Here is a 14,177-nt window from a genome sequence, read left to right as displayed (position 1 = left end):
GTCAATATAGGTGTCAGTGTGGGTGTCACAATGGATGTCAATATGGGTGTCAGTGTGGGTGTCAATATAGGTGCCAGTGTGGGTGTCACAATGGATGTCAATATGGGTGTCAGTGTGGGTGTCAATATGGGTGTCAGTGTGGCTGTCGATATGGGTGCCAGTGTGGTTGTCAATATAGGTGTAAGTGTGGTTCTCAATATGGGTGTAAGTGTGCGTGTCAATATGGGTGTAAATGTGGTTGTCAATATAGGTGTAAGTGTGGTTCTCAATATGGGTGTAAGTGTGCGTGTCAATATGGGTGTAAGTGTGGGTGTCAATATGGGTGTAAATGTGGATGTCAATATGGGTGTAAGTGTGGATGTGAATATGGGTGTCAATGTGTTTATCAGTATGGGTGTAAGGGTGGGTGTCAGTATAGGTGTGATTGTGGTTCTCAATATGGGTGTAAGTGTGGGTGTCAATATGGGTGTAAGTGTGGGTGTCAATATAGGTGTAAGTGTGGTTGTTAATATAGGTGTAAGTGTGGTTCGCAATATGGGTGTAAGTGTGCGTGTCAATATGGGTGTAAGTGTGCGTGTCAATATGGGTGTAAGTGTGGTTGTCAATATAGGTGTAAGTGTGGTTCTCAATATGGGTGTAAGTGTGCGTGTCAATATGGGTGTAAGTGTGGGTGTCAATATGGGTGTAAGTGTGGTTGTCAATATAGGTGTAAATGTGGTTGTCAATATGGGTGTAAGTGTGCGTATCAATATGGGTGTAAGTGTGGGTGTCAATATGGGTGTAAGTGTGGATGTCAATATGGGTGTAAGTGTGGATGTGAATATGGGTGTCAATGTGTTTATCAGTATGGGTGTCAGTGTGGGTGTCAGTATGGGTGTAAGTGTGGGTGTCAGTATAGGTGTGATTGTGGTTCTCAATATGGGTGTAAGTGTGGGTGTCAATATGGGTGTAAGTGTGGGTGTCAATATAGGTGTAAGTGTGGTTGTCAATATAGGTGTAAGTGTGGTTGTCAATATGGGTGTAAGTGTGGGTGTCAGTATGGGTGTAAGTGTGGATGTCAATATGGGTGTAAGTGTGGTTGTTAATATAGGTGTAAGTGTGGTTGTCAATATTGGTGTAAGTGTGGGTGTCAATATGGGTGTAAGTGTGGGTGTCAATATGGGTGTAAGGGTGGGTGTCAATAGGTGTGTGATTGTGGTTCTCAATATGGGTGTAAGTGTGGGTGTCAATATGGGTGTAAGTGTGGGTGTCAATATAGGTGTAAAAGTGTGGTTGTTAATATAGGTGTAAGTGTGGTTCGCAATATGGGTGTAAGTGTGGATGTCAATATGGGTGTAAGTGTGTGTGTCAATATGGGTGTAAGTGTGGTTGTCAATATAGGTGTAAGTGTGGTTCTCAATATGGGTGTAAGTGTGCGTGTCAATATGGGTGTAAGTGTGATGGTGTCAGTATGGAGTGTAAGTGTGGTTGTCAATATAGGTGTAAATGTGGTTGTCAATATGGGTGTAAGTGTGCGTATCAATATGGGTGTAAGTGTGGGTGTCAATATGGGTGTAAGTGTGGATGTCAATATGGGTGTAAGTGTGGATGGGAGTCAATGTGTTTATCAATATGGGTGTCAGTGTGGGTGTCAGTATGGGTGTAAGTGTGGGTGTCAGTATGGGTGTAAGTGTGGATGTCAATATGGGTGTAAGTGTGGTTGTTAATATAGGTGTAAGTGTGGTTGTCAATATTGGTGTAAGTGTGGGTGTCAATATGGGTGTAAGTGTGGTTCTCAATATGGGTGTAAGTGTGGGTGTCACAATGGATGTCAATATGGGTGTCAGTGTGGGTGTCACTATGGATGTCAATAGAGGTGTCAGTGTGGGTGTCACAATGGATCTCAATATAGGTGTCAGTGTGGGAGTCACAATGGATGTCAATATAGGTGTCAGTATGGGTGTCTCACAATGGATGTCAATATGGGTGTCAGTGTGGGTGTCAATACAGGTGCCAGTGTGGGTGTCACAATGGATGTCAATATGGGTGTCAGTGTGGGTGTCAATATGGGTGCCAGTGTGGGTGTCACAATGGATGTCAATATAGGTGTCAGTGTGGGTGTCACAATGGATGTCAATATGGGTGTCAGTGTGGGTGTCAATATAGGTGCCAGTGTGGGTGTCACAATGGATGTCAATATGGGTGTCAGTGTGGGTGTCAATATGGGTGTCAGTGTGGCTGTCGATATGGGTGCCAGTGTGGTTGTCAATATAGGTGTAAGTGTGGTTCTCAATATGGGTGTAAGTGTGCGTGTCAATATGGGTGTAAATGTGGTTGTCAATATAGGTGTAAGTGTGGTTCTCAATATGGGTGTAAGTGTGCGTGTCAATATGGGTGTAAGTGTGGGTGTCAATATGGGTGTAAGTGTGGGTGTCAATATGGGTGTAAGTGTGGATGTGAATATGGGTGTCAATGTGTTTATCAGTATGGGTGTAAGGGTGGGTGTCAGTATAGGTGTGATTGTGGTTCTCAATATGGGTGTAAGTGTGGGTGTCAATATGGGGTGTAAGTGTGGGTGTAGTGTGTCAATATAGGTGTAAGTGTGGTTGTCAATATAGGTGTAAGTGTGGTTCACTCAATATGGGTGTAAGTGTGCGTGTCAATATGGGTGTAAGTGTGCGTGTCAATATGGGTGTAAGTGTGGTTGTCAATATAGGTGTAAGTGTGGTTGTCAATATGGGTGTAAGTGTGCGTGTCAATATGGGTGTAAGTGTGGGTGTCAATATGGGTGTAAGTGTGGTCAATATAGGTGTAAATGTGGTTGTCAATATGGGTGTAAGTGTGCGTATCAATATGGGTGTAAGTGTGGGTGTCAATATGGGTGTAAGTGTGGATGTCAATATGGGTGTAAAGTGTGGATGTGAATATATATGGTGTCAATGTGTTTTATCAGTATGGGTGTCAGTGTGGGTGTCAATATATGGGTGTAGTGTGGGTGTCAGTATAGGTGTAAGATGTGTGGTTCCTCAATATGGGTGTAAGTGTGGGTGTCAATATGGGTGTAAGTGTGGGTGTCAATATAGGTGTAAGTGTGGTTGTCAATATAGGTGTAAGTGTGGTTGTCAATATGGGTGTAAGTGTGTGCGTGTCAATATGGGTGTAAGTGTGGATGTCAATATGGGTGTAAGTGTGGTTGTCAATATAGGTGTAAGTGTGGTTCTCAATATTGGTGTAAGTGTGCGTGTCAATATGGGTGTAAGTGTGGGTGTCAATATGGGTGTAAGTGTGGTTGTCAATATAGGTGTAAGTGTGGTTCTCAATATGGGTGTAAGTGTGTGGTATCAATATGGGTGTCAATATAGGTGTCAGTGTAGGTGTGTCAATATGGATGTCAATATAGGTGTGTCAATATGGGTGTGGCTCATGGATGTGAATATAGGTGTCAATGTGTTTATCAGTATGGGTGTCAGTGTGGGTGTCAGTGGTGTGGTGTGGTTCTCAATACAGGTGTAAGTGTGGGTGTCAATATGGGTAAGTAGTGTCAGTGTGGGTGTCAATATAGGGTGCCAGTGTGGGTGTCACATATGGATGTGTAGAATATAGGTTCTCAGTGTGGGTGTACAATGGCGTGTCAATATTGGTGTCAATGTGGGTGTCACAATGGATGTCACTCATTTGGTGTAAGTGTGGGTGTCAATATGGATGTCAATATAGGTGTCAGTGTGGGTGTCAAATGTGGATGTCAATATAGGTGTTAGTGTTTTATCAGTATGGATGTCAATATAGGTGTCAGTGTGGGTGTCACAATGGATGTCAATATAGGTGTCAGTGTGGGTGTCACAATGGATGTCAATATGGGTGTCAGTGTGGGTGTCAATATAGGTGTAAGTGTGCATATCAATATGGGTGTAAGTGTGGGTGTCAATATGGGTGTAAGTGTGGTTGTCAATATAGGTGTAAGTGTGGTTCTCAATATGGGTGTAAGTGTGGGTGTCAATATGGGTGTAAGTGTGGGTGTCAGTATGGGTGTCAGTGTGGGTGTCAGTATAAGTGTGATTGTGGTTCTCAATATGGGTGTAAATGTGGGTGTCAATATGGGTGTAAGTGTGGGTGTCAATATAGGTGTAAGTGTGGTTGTCAATATGGGTGTAAGTGTGGTTCTCAAAATGGGTGTAAGTGTGTGTGCCAATATGGGTGTAAGTGTGGTTGTCAGTATAGGTGTAAGTGTGGTTGTCAATATGGGTGTAAGTGTGCGTGTCAATATGGGTGTCAGTGTGGATGTCAGTGTGGGTGTCAATATAGCTGCCAGTGTGGGTGTCACAATGGATGTCAATATAAGTGTCAGTGTGGGTGTCACAATGGATGTCAATATAGGTGTCAGTGTGGGTGTCACAATGGATGTCAATATGGGTGTCAGTGTGGGTGTCACAATGGATGTCAATATGGGTGTAAGTGTGCGTGTCAATATGGGTGTAAATGTGGTTGTCAATATGGGTGTAAGTGTGGTTCTCAATATGGGTGTATGTGTGGATGTCAATATGGGTGTAAGTGTGGATGTAAATATGGGTGAAAGTGTGGATGTGAATATGGGCGTCAATGTGTTTATCAGTATGGATGTCAGTGTGGTTGTCAGTATGGGTGTCAGTGTGGGTGTCAGTATAGGTGTGAGTGTGGGCGTCAATGTGTTTATCAGTATGGGTGTCAGTGTGGGTGTCAGTATGGCTGTCAGTGTGGTGTCAGCATGGCTGTCAGTGTGGTGTCAGTATGGTTGTCAGTATGCGTATCAGTATGGTTGTCAGTGTGTGTATCAGTATGGCTGTCAGTGTGGTGTCAGTATGGTTGTCAGTGTGAGTATCGGTATGGCTGCCAGTGTGTGTATCAGTATGCCTGTCAGTGTGTGTATCAGTATGGGTGTCAGTGTGGGTGTCAGTATGACTGTCAGTATGGGTGTCAGTATGGTTGTCAGTGTGTGTATCAGTATGGTTGTCAGTGTGTGTATCAGTATGGGTGTCAGTGTGTGTGTCAGTATGGTTGTCAGTGTTTGTATCAGTATGGGTGTCAGTGTGTGTCAGTGTTTGTATCATGGTTGTCAGTGTGTGGTTGTCAGTATGTATGGGTGTCAGTGTGTGTATCAGTATGGTTGTCAGTGTTTGTATCAGTATGGTTGTCAGTGTGTGTATCATGTGGTTGTCAGTGTTTGTATCAGTATGGTTGTCCAGTGTGTATCAGCGGGTGTTGTCAGTGTATGTATCAGCATCAGTATGGTTGTCAGTGTGTGTATCAGTATGGTTGTCAGTGTGTGTATCAGTATGGTTGTCAGTGTGTGTATCAGTATGGTTGTCAGTGTGTGTATCAGTATGGTTGTCAGTGTGTGTATCAGTATGGGTGTCAGTGTGTGTATCAGTATGGAGTGTCAGTCAGTATGGTTGTCAGTGTGTGTATCCGTATGGTTGTCAGTGTGTGTATCAGTATGGGTGTCAGTGTGGGTGTCAGTATGGCTGTCAGTGTGTGTATCAGTGTGGCTGTCAGTGTGTGTATCAGGTTGGCTGTCTGGCTGTCAGTGTGTGTATCAGTATGGGTGTCAGTATGGCTGTCAGTGTGTGTATCAGTATGGTTGTCAGTGTGTGTATCAGTATGGGTGTCAGTGTGGGTGTAAATGTGGGTGTCGATTAGGAAGTCGGTGTGGCTGTTGGTGTAGAAGTCGCTGCGGCAATGTATGTGCGTAAGCCTCTCTGTGTTTCACGTATCTTTTTAAGAGAAGCAGTAAGTTAAATTATTCCCTTCCGTGTGGTAGTATCTTACTTCAAGAGCACATTATATTTGTGTAAGGAGACTATTGCTGATCTAGACAAAAGGAGGACATATGTGACACATGGTGGGCTGAACATCAGCTAGCAGTGCACTCACTCACTCACTCACTCACCTCAATGACTGTCCTGGATGGGTTGTAGTCGTCAATTCCGACCCTCGGGGCCCACATGGCGTCCACCCAGAAGTCAGTCTGCACCTTCTTCAGTACCTCGTTCAGGTTCCAGTTGGACGCCCCCCACGTGCCCAGGACGTACCATCCTCCTAGAGGCTGCAGTACCTGCTGGATGAACGGCGTCCCCTTCAGCCTCTCTCGGCTGAAGTCATCCATGCACGACTGGAACAGGTGCTTCAGCTTCCTCTCCGACGCCCAGTCCGTGTTCCGCTTCACTGGTCTTTCCAATAATGTCTTGAGTTTCTCTTCATTTGAATCTAACATGTCTGTCAAGAAGGTGTGTGACGAGTGGTCGGCGTCCAGCTTGTGGAACACCTTGTAGTTGCCGCATGCGTAGTTGTAGAAGTTGTCGCAGGGTTTGGCGCTGAGGTTCATGCTTGACAGCGTGTAGCCTGTGCTCTCCAGACAGAGTTTGGTAAAACAGGTTTTGTCCACTTGATCTCCTTTGAGAGCCTGCACCTGAGCTCTCTCCTCGCTCTTTTTTGTACTTCCATACATCCCCGCGAATATCACAAACATCAGTACCGTCACAATCAATATACCTATGAGAACAACTTCACGGAAACCAAGTGAAAACCTCCTGACGAGGCCACCAATTCCCGGGACACCCTCTAACTTCTTCACATCCATCGTGAACAGGGCCACTGCAAGCACTGTGGATACCGATGCTGCTGTTTCGCAACGTCGACACGTCAGATGATGAAGTCGTACGCGAAGACACTGTCGTTCCTGTGCACGGGGTGGTGGAGCAGGTTACATTTCACGTGGGATGGGCGGTGTTGACTACAGCGACGTATTCAAAGTCCGGTTGTGGATGTATCGAGTAACCTTCTCTGCACATTGTCCTGACATTGTCGTACGATCTCAGGTATCGGATTCCGTCCAGGTACAATGTGAAGACTGTGGACACTAGACCGTGTACAAAAACGTTATCATATCATAATTGAAATATTTCTTTATTAATTTATTTCCGTCAAACATAATACATTGCAAATTGATTTTCACGATTTAACGATTGTACGGATTACATTTTCTAAGTACATTACAATTTCTAGTACTGTTTGGGTTTAGTTCCACCCTGGAGTCGAACTCCCCCATCGTCACATTGACCGCTCAGCCACCGCGGCTTCCACAGATATGGAAGCTCGAAACCTGGTAGTCTGGGCCATGTACTTTGTGCCTCTTCCTGACAGGTGAAAGTACTGAGTAGGCAAGGCTCCAACTGCCCAACGATATGATCTCATAACGCGTTCCAGAAAGTGGTCAAATGTAGAATAATGACTGTGGAAATTTATTCTGTGGAGGCGACGTTTCGACATAGATTCTAATGTGGTTGTCAAGCAAGTGACACATGAGTAACAAATTGAGAGAATATATGCATGAGTTGTTATTACATTGGATTGTAAAAACAACGCATTCCCTATCTAATGTAATAACAACTCAGGTATATATTCAACTCAACTTCTAAAATGAAGATGTTCAAATGTAGCAGATCCATTTGACCAGCTTCTAAAAGGCATCATCTGTTCATTTCTTATCTGAAGCAATGGTTGGTAGCAGTAAACACGTGGAGTGAAACAATAGACCTTTTTTATGTTTTTCACCGCAAGGATTCTGGCTTGTCTGAAGACACCTGTCTGTTGACTGCCGTGAGAGGTGCCATCAGAAGGGGTTTAACGTTCAACTACGGCTTCTTACCCCGACTGTCGCTGGCAGAGCATATTCAGTCGTATGCTCCGATGCTAAAATAGATACACCACTCAGACACCTCGATGTATCTCTGCTTAGTCCTTGGCCAAATATAAGAAATGTGCCTATCTTTTAGGATCTCACAGAAACGGTGAAAGTGTCATCCAGTAATATGGCAAAATACTTTACCTTAGATCTGAGTAAAACGGACTCTGTAATAAGAAATGAAACTCAGATTATTGCATGGGTACAGAATGGACATCATCTGGTGTTATATACAGAATGGACATCATCTGGTGTTATATACAGAATGGACATCATCTGGTGTTATATTATACTTCCTACCAAGTTCAATCATTAGATTAAATAGGATTGGAGCAATGGAATTTACAATGAGCAATGCGATAAGCATACACATTTTCCGATGATAGGTAGTTTTCATACATATGAAATTTGTTAGTGTGTCTATAAAACTTTAACTTAGAATACTGCCTAGGTTATCCAGTCCATGAATGTTTATGAATACCCACACATAATTGTTTGAACATGTTTCGACATCTTGCACTATCCAAGACAATCCAAATCCCATACTGAATAATAACTCCTTCATGTTAAGAGCCCACCAATCTATTACCTTATCTGCCAACTTATATTGATAAGAATATATGTAGCACTATCCTGCTGGTCAAGTATTACTGGTTAGTATAAATCTGGACTGTGAAACATGAATACATTTCTCCTGATTTTATTAGCCTATATTTCATGTCCTTTTATACTATTCTCCTTTTCTTTGGTAATATTACTGAGCTTTTTAGCAGACAATGTACATATTACTTTTATCATAACCTAACAAACTTTTAACACCCTTTCATACACTTAATGACTTTGTTTATTGTGTTCCTAGTATGTTTGTACTTTGTATATTGTCATTGTTTGTACATGGAATGAGAAGGGTTTCTTGTTCTAACGAGCTAAGTATGTACAAATATAACACAAACATGCCTGTTATATCAAACAATATTCAACACAACTCATGTTGAAAACAACACGTACATACTATGATTAAACTGTTATGAAACAGCGTTTGTAAAACGATTAACAGTGTCATTCAGTTTTGTGAATATTTCCTATAATAACTAGCATTCTGCTCCTCACTTTCTTTCCCAACTTCCAGTAGAGCTCAGCCTCTACACTGACTATCTGCTAAATATATATAGTCCACATTGTCTAATGGAGGGTGACAGGCACGGTGTCCTACACAGTTCAGCTATGCAGTGTGGGTGATAAGGCTCGGGGTATCATATTTCCTGATTTTGATGGCATCTCTAAATTTGGCCTAGGAGTATGAACTAGTACAAGGAAGTTCACACGCACGCACGCACGCACGCACGCACGCACGCACACGCACGCACGCACGCACGCACGCACACGGATGGTTAGTTTTTGCTGGTAATATGATTAACACCTTGTCCAATCCACACGCTCTGAATTGATATACACACCGTCCGTCTTGTTGACACGTGTATCCGGGCTCAGTTTGATACATTGTAAACAGAGTGACCGAACAACGTCCAAGTATTGTTTGTGTCTGCGTGTTTCAGTAGAAACATGTGGCGATCAGGTAGCCTGGTGGTTAGGGCGTGGTAGCCTGGTGGTTAGGGCCTGGTAGCCTGGTGGTTAGGGCGTGGTAGCCTAGTGTTTCAGGCGTGGTAGCCTGGTGGTTAGGGCGTGGTAGCCTGGTGGTTAGGGCGTGGTAGCCTGGTGGTTAGGGCGTGGTAGCCTGGTGGTTGGTGGTTCAGGCGTGGTAGCCTGGTAGCCTGGTAGCCTGGTTTTAGGGCGTGGTAGCCTGGTGGTTAGGGCGTGGTAGCCTGGTGTTTAGGGGCGGTAGCCTGGTGCTTAGAGGCGGTAGCCTGGCGTGGTAGCCTGGTGTTTTGGGGCGTGGTAGCCTGGTGGTTAGGGGCGTGGTAGCCTGGTGTTTCAGGCTGGTGCCTGGTGGTTAGGTGGGTAGCCTGGTGTTTCAGGGCGTGGTAGCCTGGTGTTTAGGGCGTGGTAGCCTGGTGGTTAGGGCGTGGTAGCCTGGTGGTTAGGGCGTGGTAGCCTGGTGTTTAGGGCGTGGTAGCCTGGTGGTTAGGGCGTGGTAGCCTGGTGTTTAGGGCGTGGTAGCCTGGTGGTTAGGGCGTGGTAGCCTGGTGCTTAGGGCGTGGTAGCCTGGTGGTTAGGGCGCGTGGGTAGGCGTGGTAGCCTGGTGGTTAGGGCGTGGTAGCCTGGTGGTTTAGGGCGTGGTAGCCTGGTGCCAGGTGGGCGTGGTAGCCTGGTGGTTAGGCGCGTGGTAGCCTGGTGGTAGCCTGGGCAGGGGTGGTAGCCTGGTGGTTAGGGCGTGGTAGCCTGGTGCTTGGTGGGCGTGGTAGCCTGGTGGTTAGGGGCGTGGTAGCCTGGTGGTTAGGGCGTGGTAGCCTGGCCTGGGGCGTGGTAGCCTGGTGCTTAGGGCGTGGTAGCCTGGTGCTTAAGGCGTGGTAGCCTGGTGGTTAGGGCGTGGTAGCCTGGTGGTTAGGGCGTGGTAGCCTGGTGCTTTAGGGCGTGGTAGCCTGGTGCTTAGGGCGTGGTAGCCTGGTGGTTAGGCGGTAGCCTGGTGGTTAGGGCGTGGTAGCCTGGTGCTTAGGGCGTGGTAGCCTGGTGCTTAGGGCGTGGTAGCCTGGTGGTTAGGGCGTGGTAGCCTGGTGGTTAGGGCATGGCAGCCTGGTGCTTAGGGCGTGGTAGCCTGGTGCTAAGGGCCTGGTAGCCTGTTGGTTAGGGCGTGGTAGCCTGTTGGTTAGGGCGTGGTAGCCTGGTGCTTAGGGCGTGGTAGTCTGGTGCTTAGGGCGTTGTAGCCTGGTGCTTAGGGCGTGGTAGCCTGGTGCTTAGGGCGTGGTAGCCTGGTTGTTGGGCGTGGTAGCCTGGTTTTTAGGGCGAGGTAGCCTGGTGCTTAGAGGCGGTAGCCTGTTGGTTAAGGTGTGGTAGCTGGGCTTTAGGGTGTGGTAGCCTAGTGGTTAGGCCGTGGTAACTGGCTGTCAAGGCGTAGTAGCTGATGGTTAGGGCATTGTAGCCGGTGGTTTGGATGTGGTAGTTGGTAGTTATGGTGTGGTAACTGGTGGTTAGGGTGTGGTAGTCTGTTTGGTAGAGCGTGGTAGTCTGGTAGTTAGGGCGTGGTAGTCTGGTGGTTAGGGCGTGGTAGTCTGGTAGTTAGAGCGTGATAGTTTGTGGTTAGGGCGTGGTAGACTGGTGGTTAAGGCATGGTAGTCTGGTGGTTAGGGCGTGGTAGTCTGGTGGTTAGGGCGTGGTAGCCTGGTAGTTAGAGCGTGATAGTTGGTAGTTAGGGCGTGGTAGTCTGATGGATAAGACATGGTAGTCTGGTAGTTAGAGCATGATAGTTGGTGGTTAGGGCGTGGTAGACTGGTGGTTAAGGCATGGTAGTCTGGTGGTTAGGGCGTGGTAGTCTGGTGGTTAGGGCGTGGTACACTGGTAGTTAGAGCGTTATAGTTGGTTGTTAGGGCGTGGTAGTCTGGTAGTTAGTAGTGGGGCGGTAGCGTGATAGGCAGTAGACTGGTGGTTAGGGCGTAGTAGACTGGTTAGGGCGTGGTTAAGGGCATGGTAGTCTGGTTAGGCGTGGTAGACTGGTGGTTAGGGCGTAGACTGTAGTCTGGTAGTTAGGGCGTGGTAGACTGGTGGTTAGGGCGTGGTAGACTGGTAGTTAGGCGTGGTATAGTTGGTGGTTAGGGCGTGGTAGACTGGTGGTTAAGGCATGGTAGTCTGGTGGTTAGGGCGGTAGACTGGTGGTTATGTAGACTGATAAGGCATGGTAGTCTGGTGGTTAGGGCGTGGTAGTCTGATGGTTAAGGGTATGGTAGTCTGGTGGTTAGGGCGTGGTAGTCTGGTAGTTAGAGCGTGATAGTTGGTGGTTAGGGCGTGGTAGACTGGTTAGAGCGTAGAGCGTGATAGCTGGTAGTTAGGGCGGGTAGACTGGTGGTTAGGCCGTGGTAGTCTGGTAGTTAGAGGGCGTGGTAGCGTGCGTATAGTTGGTGGTTAGGGCGTGGTAGACTGATGGTTAAGGCATTGTAGTCTGGTGGTTAGGGCGTGGTAGTCTGGTAGTTAGGGCGTGGTAGACTGGTTGTTAGGGCATGGTAGTCTGGTAGTTAGAGCGTGATAGTTGGTGGTTAGGGCGTGGTAGACTGATGGTTAAGGCATTGTAGTCTGGTGGTTAGGGCGTGGTAGTCTGGTAGTTAGGGCGTGGTAGACTGGTGGTTAGGGCGTGGTAGTAGTGGTGGTAGTTAGAGCGTGATAGTTGGTGGTTAGGGCGTGGTTAGGGCGTGGTAGACTGGTGGTTAAGGCATGGTAGTCTGGTGGTTAGGGCGTGGTAGACTGATGGTTAAGGCATGGTAGTCTGGTGGTTAGGGCGTGGTAGTCTGGTAGTTAGGGCGTGGTAGACTGGTAGTTCGAGCGTGATAGTTGGTGGTTAGGGCGTGGTAGACTGATGGTTAAGGCATGGTAGTCTGGTGGTTAGGGCGTGGTAGTCTGGTAGTTAGGGCGTGGTAGACTGGTGGTTAGTGTGTGGTAGACTGGTTGTAAGGGCGTGGTAGTCTGATGGTAAGGGTGTGATAGACTGGTAGTTAGGGCGTGGTAGTCTGGTTAGGGCGTCTTAGAATGGTGGTTAGGGCGTGGTAGACTGGTTAGGGCATAGTACTCTGGTGTTTAGGGCGTGGTAGTCTGGTGGTTAGGGCGTATTAGACTGGTGGTTAGGGCGTCGTAGACTAGTTGTTAGGGCGTGGTAGTCTGATGGTTAGGGCGTGATAGACTGGTGGTTAGGGCGTGGCAGACTGGTGGTTAGGGCGTGGCAGACTAGTTGTTAGGGCGTGGTAGACTAGGTTGTTAGGGGTAGCGTGGTGATAGGTAGGACTGGTGGTTGGGCCGTGGGGCGTGGTAGACTGGTTAGGTTAGACTGGTTGTGGTAGACTGGTTGTTAGGGCGTGGTAAGGNCTGATATTTAAAGTGTCCCACATACAAATTCATTCTGATTACATTTTGTCACTTGTGTCGTGTAACTCGTCACGAACTGTTCCTCATCTTTGCGACACAGTGATGGAAGCGCTAGTAAAATATGTATGGACGTGCCCTGACACTTCAATATCCCTGTGTACAATTACCGTTTGTCAAACAACTTCAGGAGTATCAAGGATGTCGACTGAGTTTCGAGAAGTAGAGTATACAACATATGTGTAACCAGTTGTTAAAAGACACGCGTGACACAACCTCCGTCTCAATTAGTGTTGGGAATTGGTTGAAATCACACAATGACAATTGATTCATTACCAGCCAGCAATCATCGAAAAGATTTGATTAGCGTCATTTTTCAGATTTTCCTATTCAGGTTGTTATTGCAGATAAGTTTAACGTGGTTCTCTGTAGTTTTATGTTTTATGTAGAAACTGCATTTTCAAATTTCCCATCTAATGTAAAATGATGCAACTTGCTACTTTAAAGTGATGACTAATATATCATGAACATAAACTTCATAAGTTTTCAAGAAATATTCAGTCATGACTTTTCAGAAAGTGAAGTGAGTTTGTTAAAGAATTATACACGTTTTCAGGCCCTGATAACTTATAAAATATGTTCCATCGTCAAGTGTTTCAAACACTAAAACAGTAGTTCCAAAATCGTTTGTGTTTGATTATGAGATAATTTGTTCGATTGCATGGTTGTTTGGTCAATACGACCAATCTTCGATTATTTCAGTTAATCGGAACACCATTAGTCACAATACAAACAAATTAGCGTCATTGAAATATGTGTTTTGCTTTGCTTTTGAAACAGACTATTAGTAAGAGGCTTTGACCAAAAACACTGCGCGTAAGGTTAAGGCTTTGACACAAATCTGTGTGATGTTCAATGTTTGACATACAGTCCGGTTGATTTCATTTGAGACCGATGATTTGCTCACTAACACAAAATATAAGAATTGCAACAAAAACAAATTTTGCAGAGTCAGAGTAGGTCTCTCGATTTGTGACTCTGCAAAATTTGGTTCAAACGGATTGTAATTAGTGTGCTGTTGCGGGTTTGACGTTATGTATGTGACGTTTAAACTGTGACAGAATCTGTGTGTGATGTTGAGGAAATGACTCAAATCGGTTTGTGATGTTGAGAATTTGACGTAAGGTGTGTGGCGTTTAAACTTTGACAAAATCTATGTGTAATGCTGAGGAAATGTGATCTTCGGGTCTCTGATTTTGAGACTTTGACTGTAATCTCTGTATTGTGAGACAACCCGACGGACCTAGCACCCTGTAGTCCGACCGCTTTAGCCCAAACGTGTTGTCTTTCGCTCTTGCTCTGTGAATTGTTGGTGGTCATATATCGTCGTATCTTCACTCTTGAGTGTTATATCAGGTTTAAATATCACCAACGTAGGTTTACATTACTGTCAGCAGAAAATACTGGCTTCTATGTTGTCATAGTTGCTATTGTTTGGTATGTGTGTTGTAGCGAGGTG

General features: G+C 45.9%; 1 protein-coding gene across 1 annotated transcript in view; it reads right to left on the bottom strand.

Moving 5' to 3' along the window:
* Positions 1-6,655, bottom strand: part of LOC124267714 (neprilysin-2-like) — a 37,517-nt gene extending 30,862 nt beyond the window's left edge. The window contains exon 1 of the mRNA XM_046702696.1: positions 5,903-6,655. Coding sequence (XP_046558652.1) covers positions 5,903-6,592 — 690 coding nt within the window. The 5' untranslated portion in view covers positions 6,593-6,655. The remainder of the gene's footprint in view (positions 1-5,902) is intronic.
* Positions 6,656-14,177: the final 7,522 nt, after the last annotated feature.

This window comes from Haliotis rubra, unplaced genomic scaffold (assembly GCF_003918875.1).
Source record: "Haliotis rubra isolate DU_JTF1 unplaced genomic scaffold, ASM391887v1 Scf133, whole genome shotgun sequence".
NCBI lineage: Eukaryota > Metazoa > Mollusca > Gastropoda > Lepetellida > Haliotidae > Haliotis > Haliotis rubra.
Note: the sequence above shows the minus strand (reverse complement) of the source record. Positions and strands in the feature narration are given on the sequence as shown.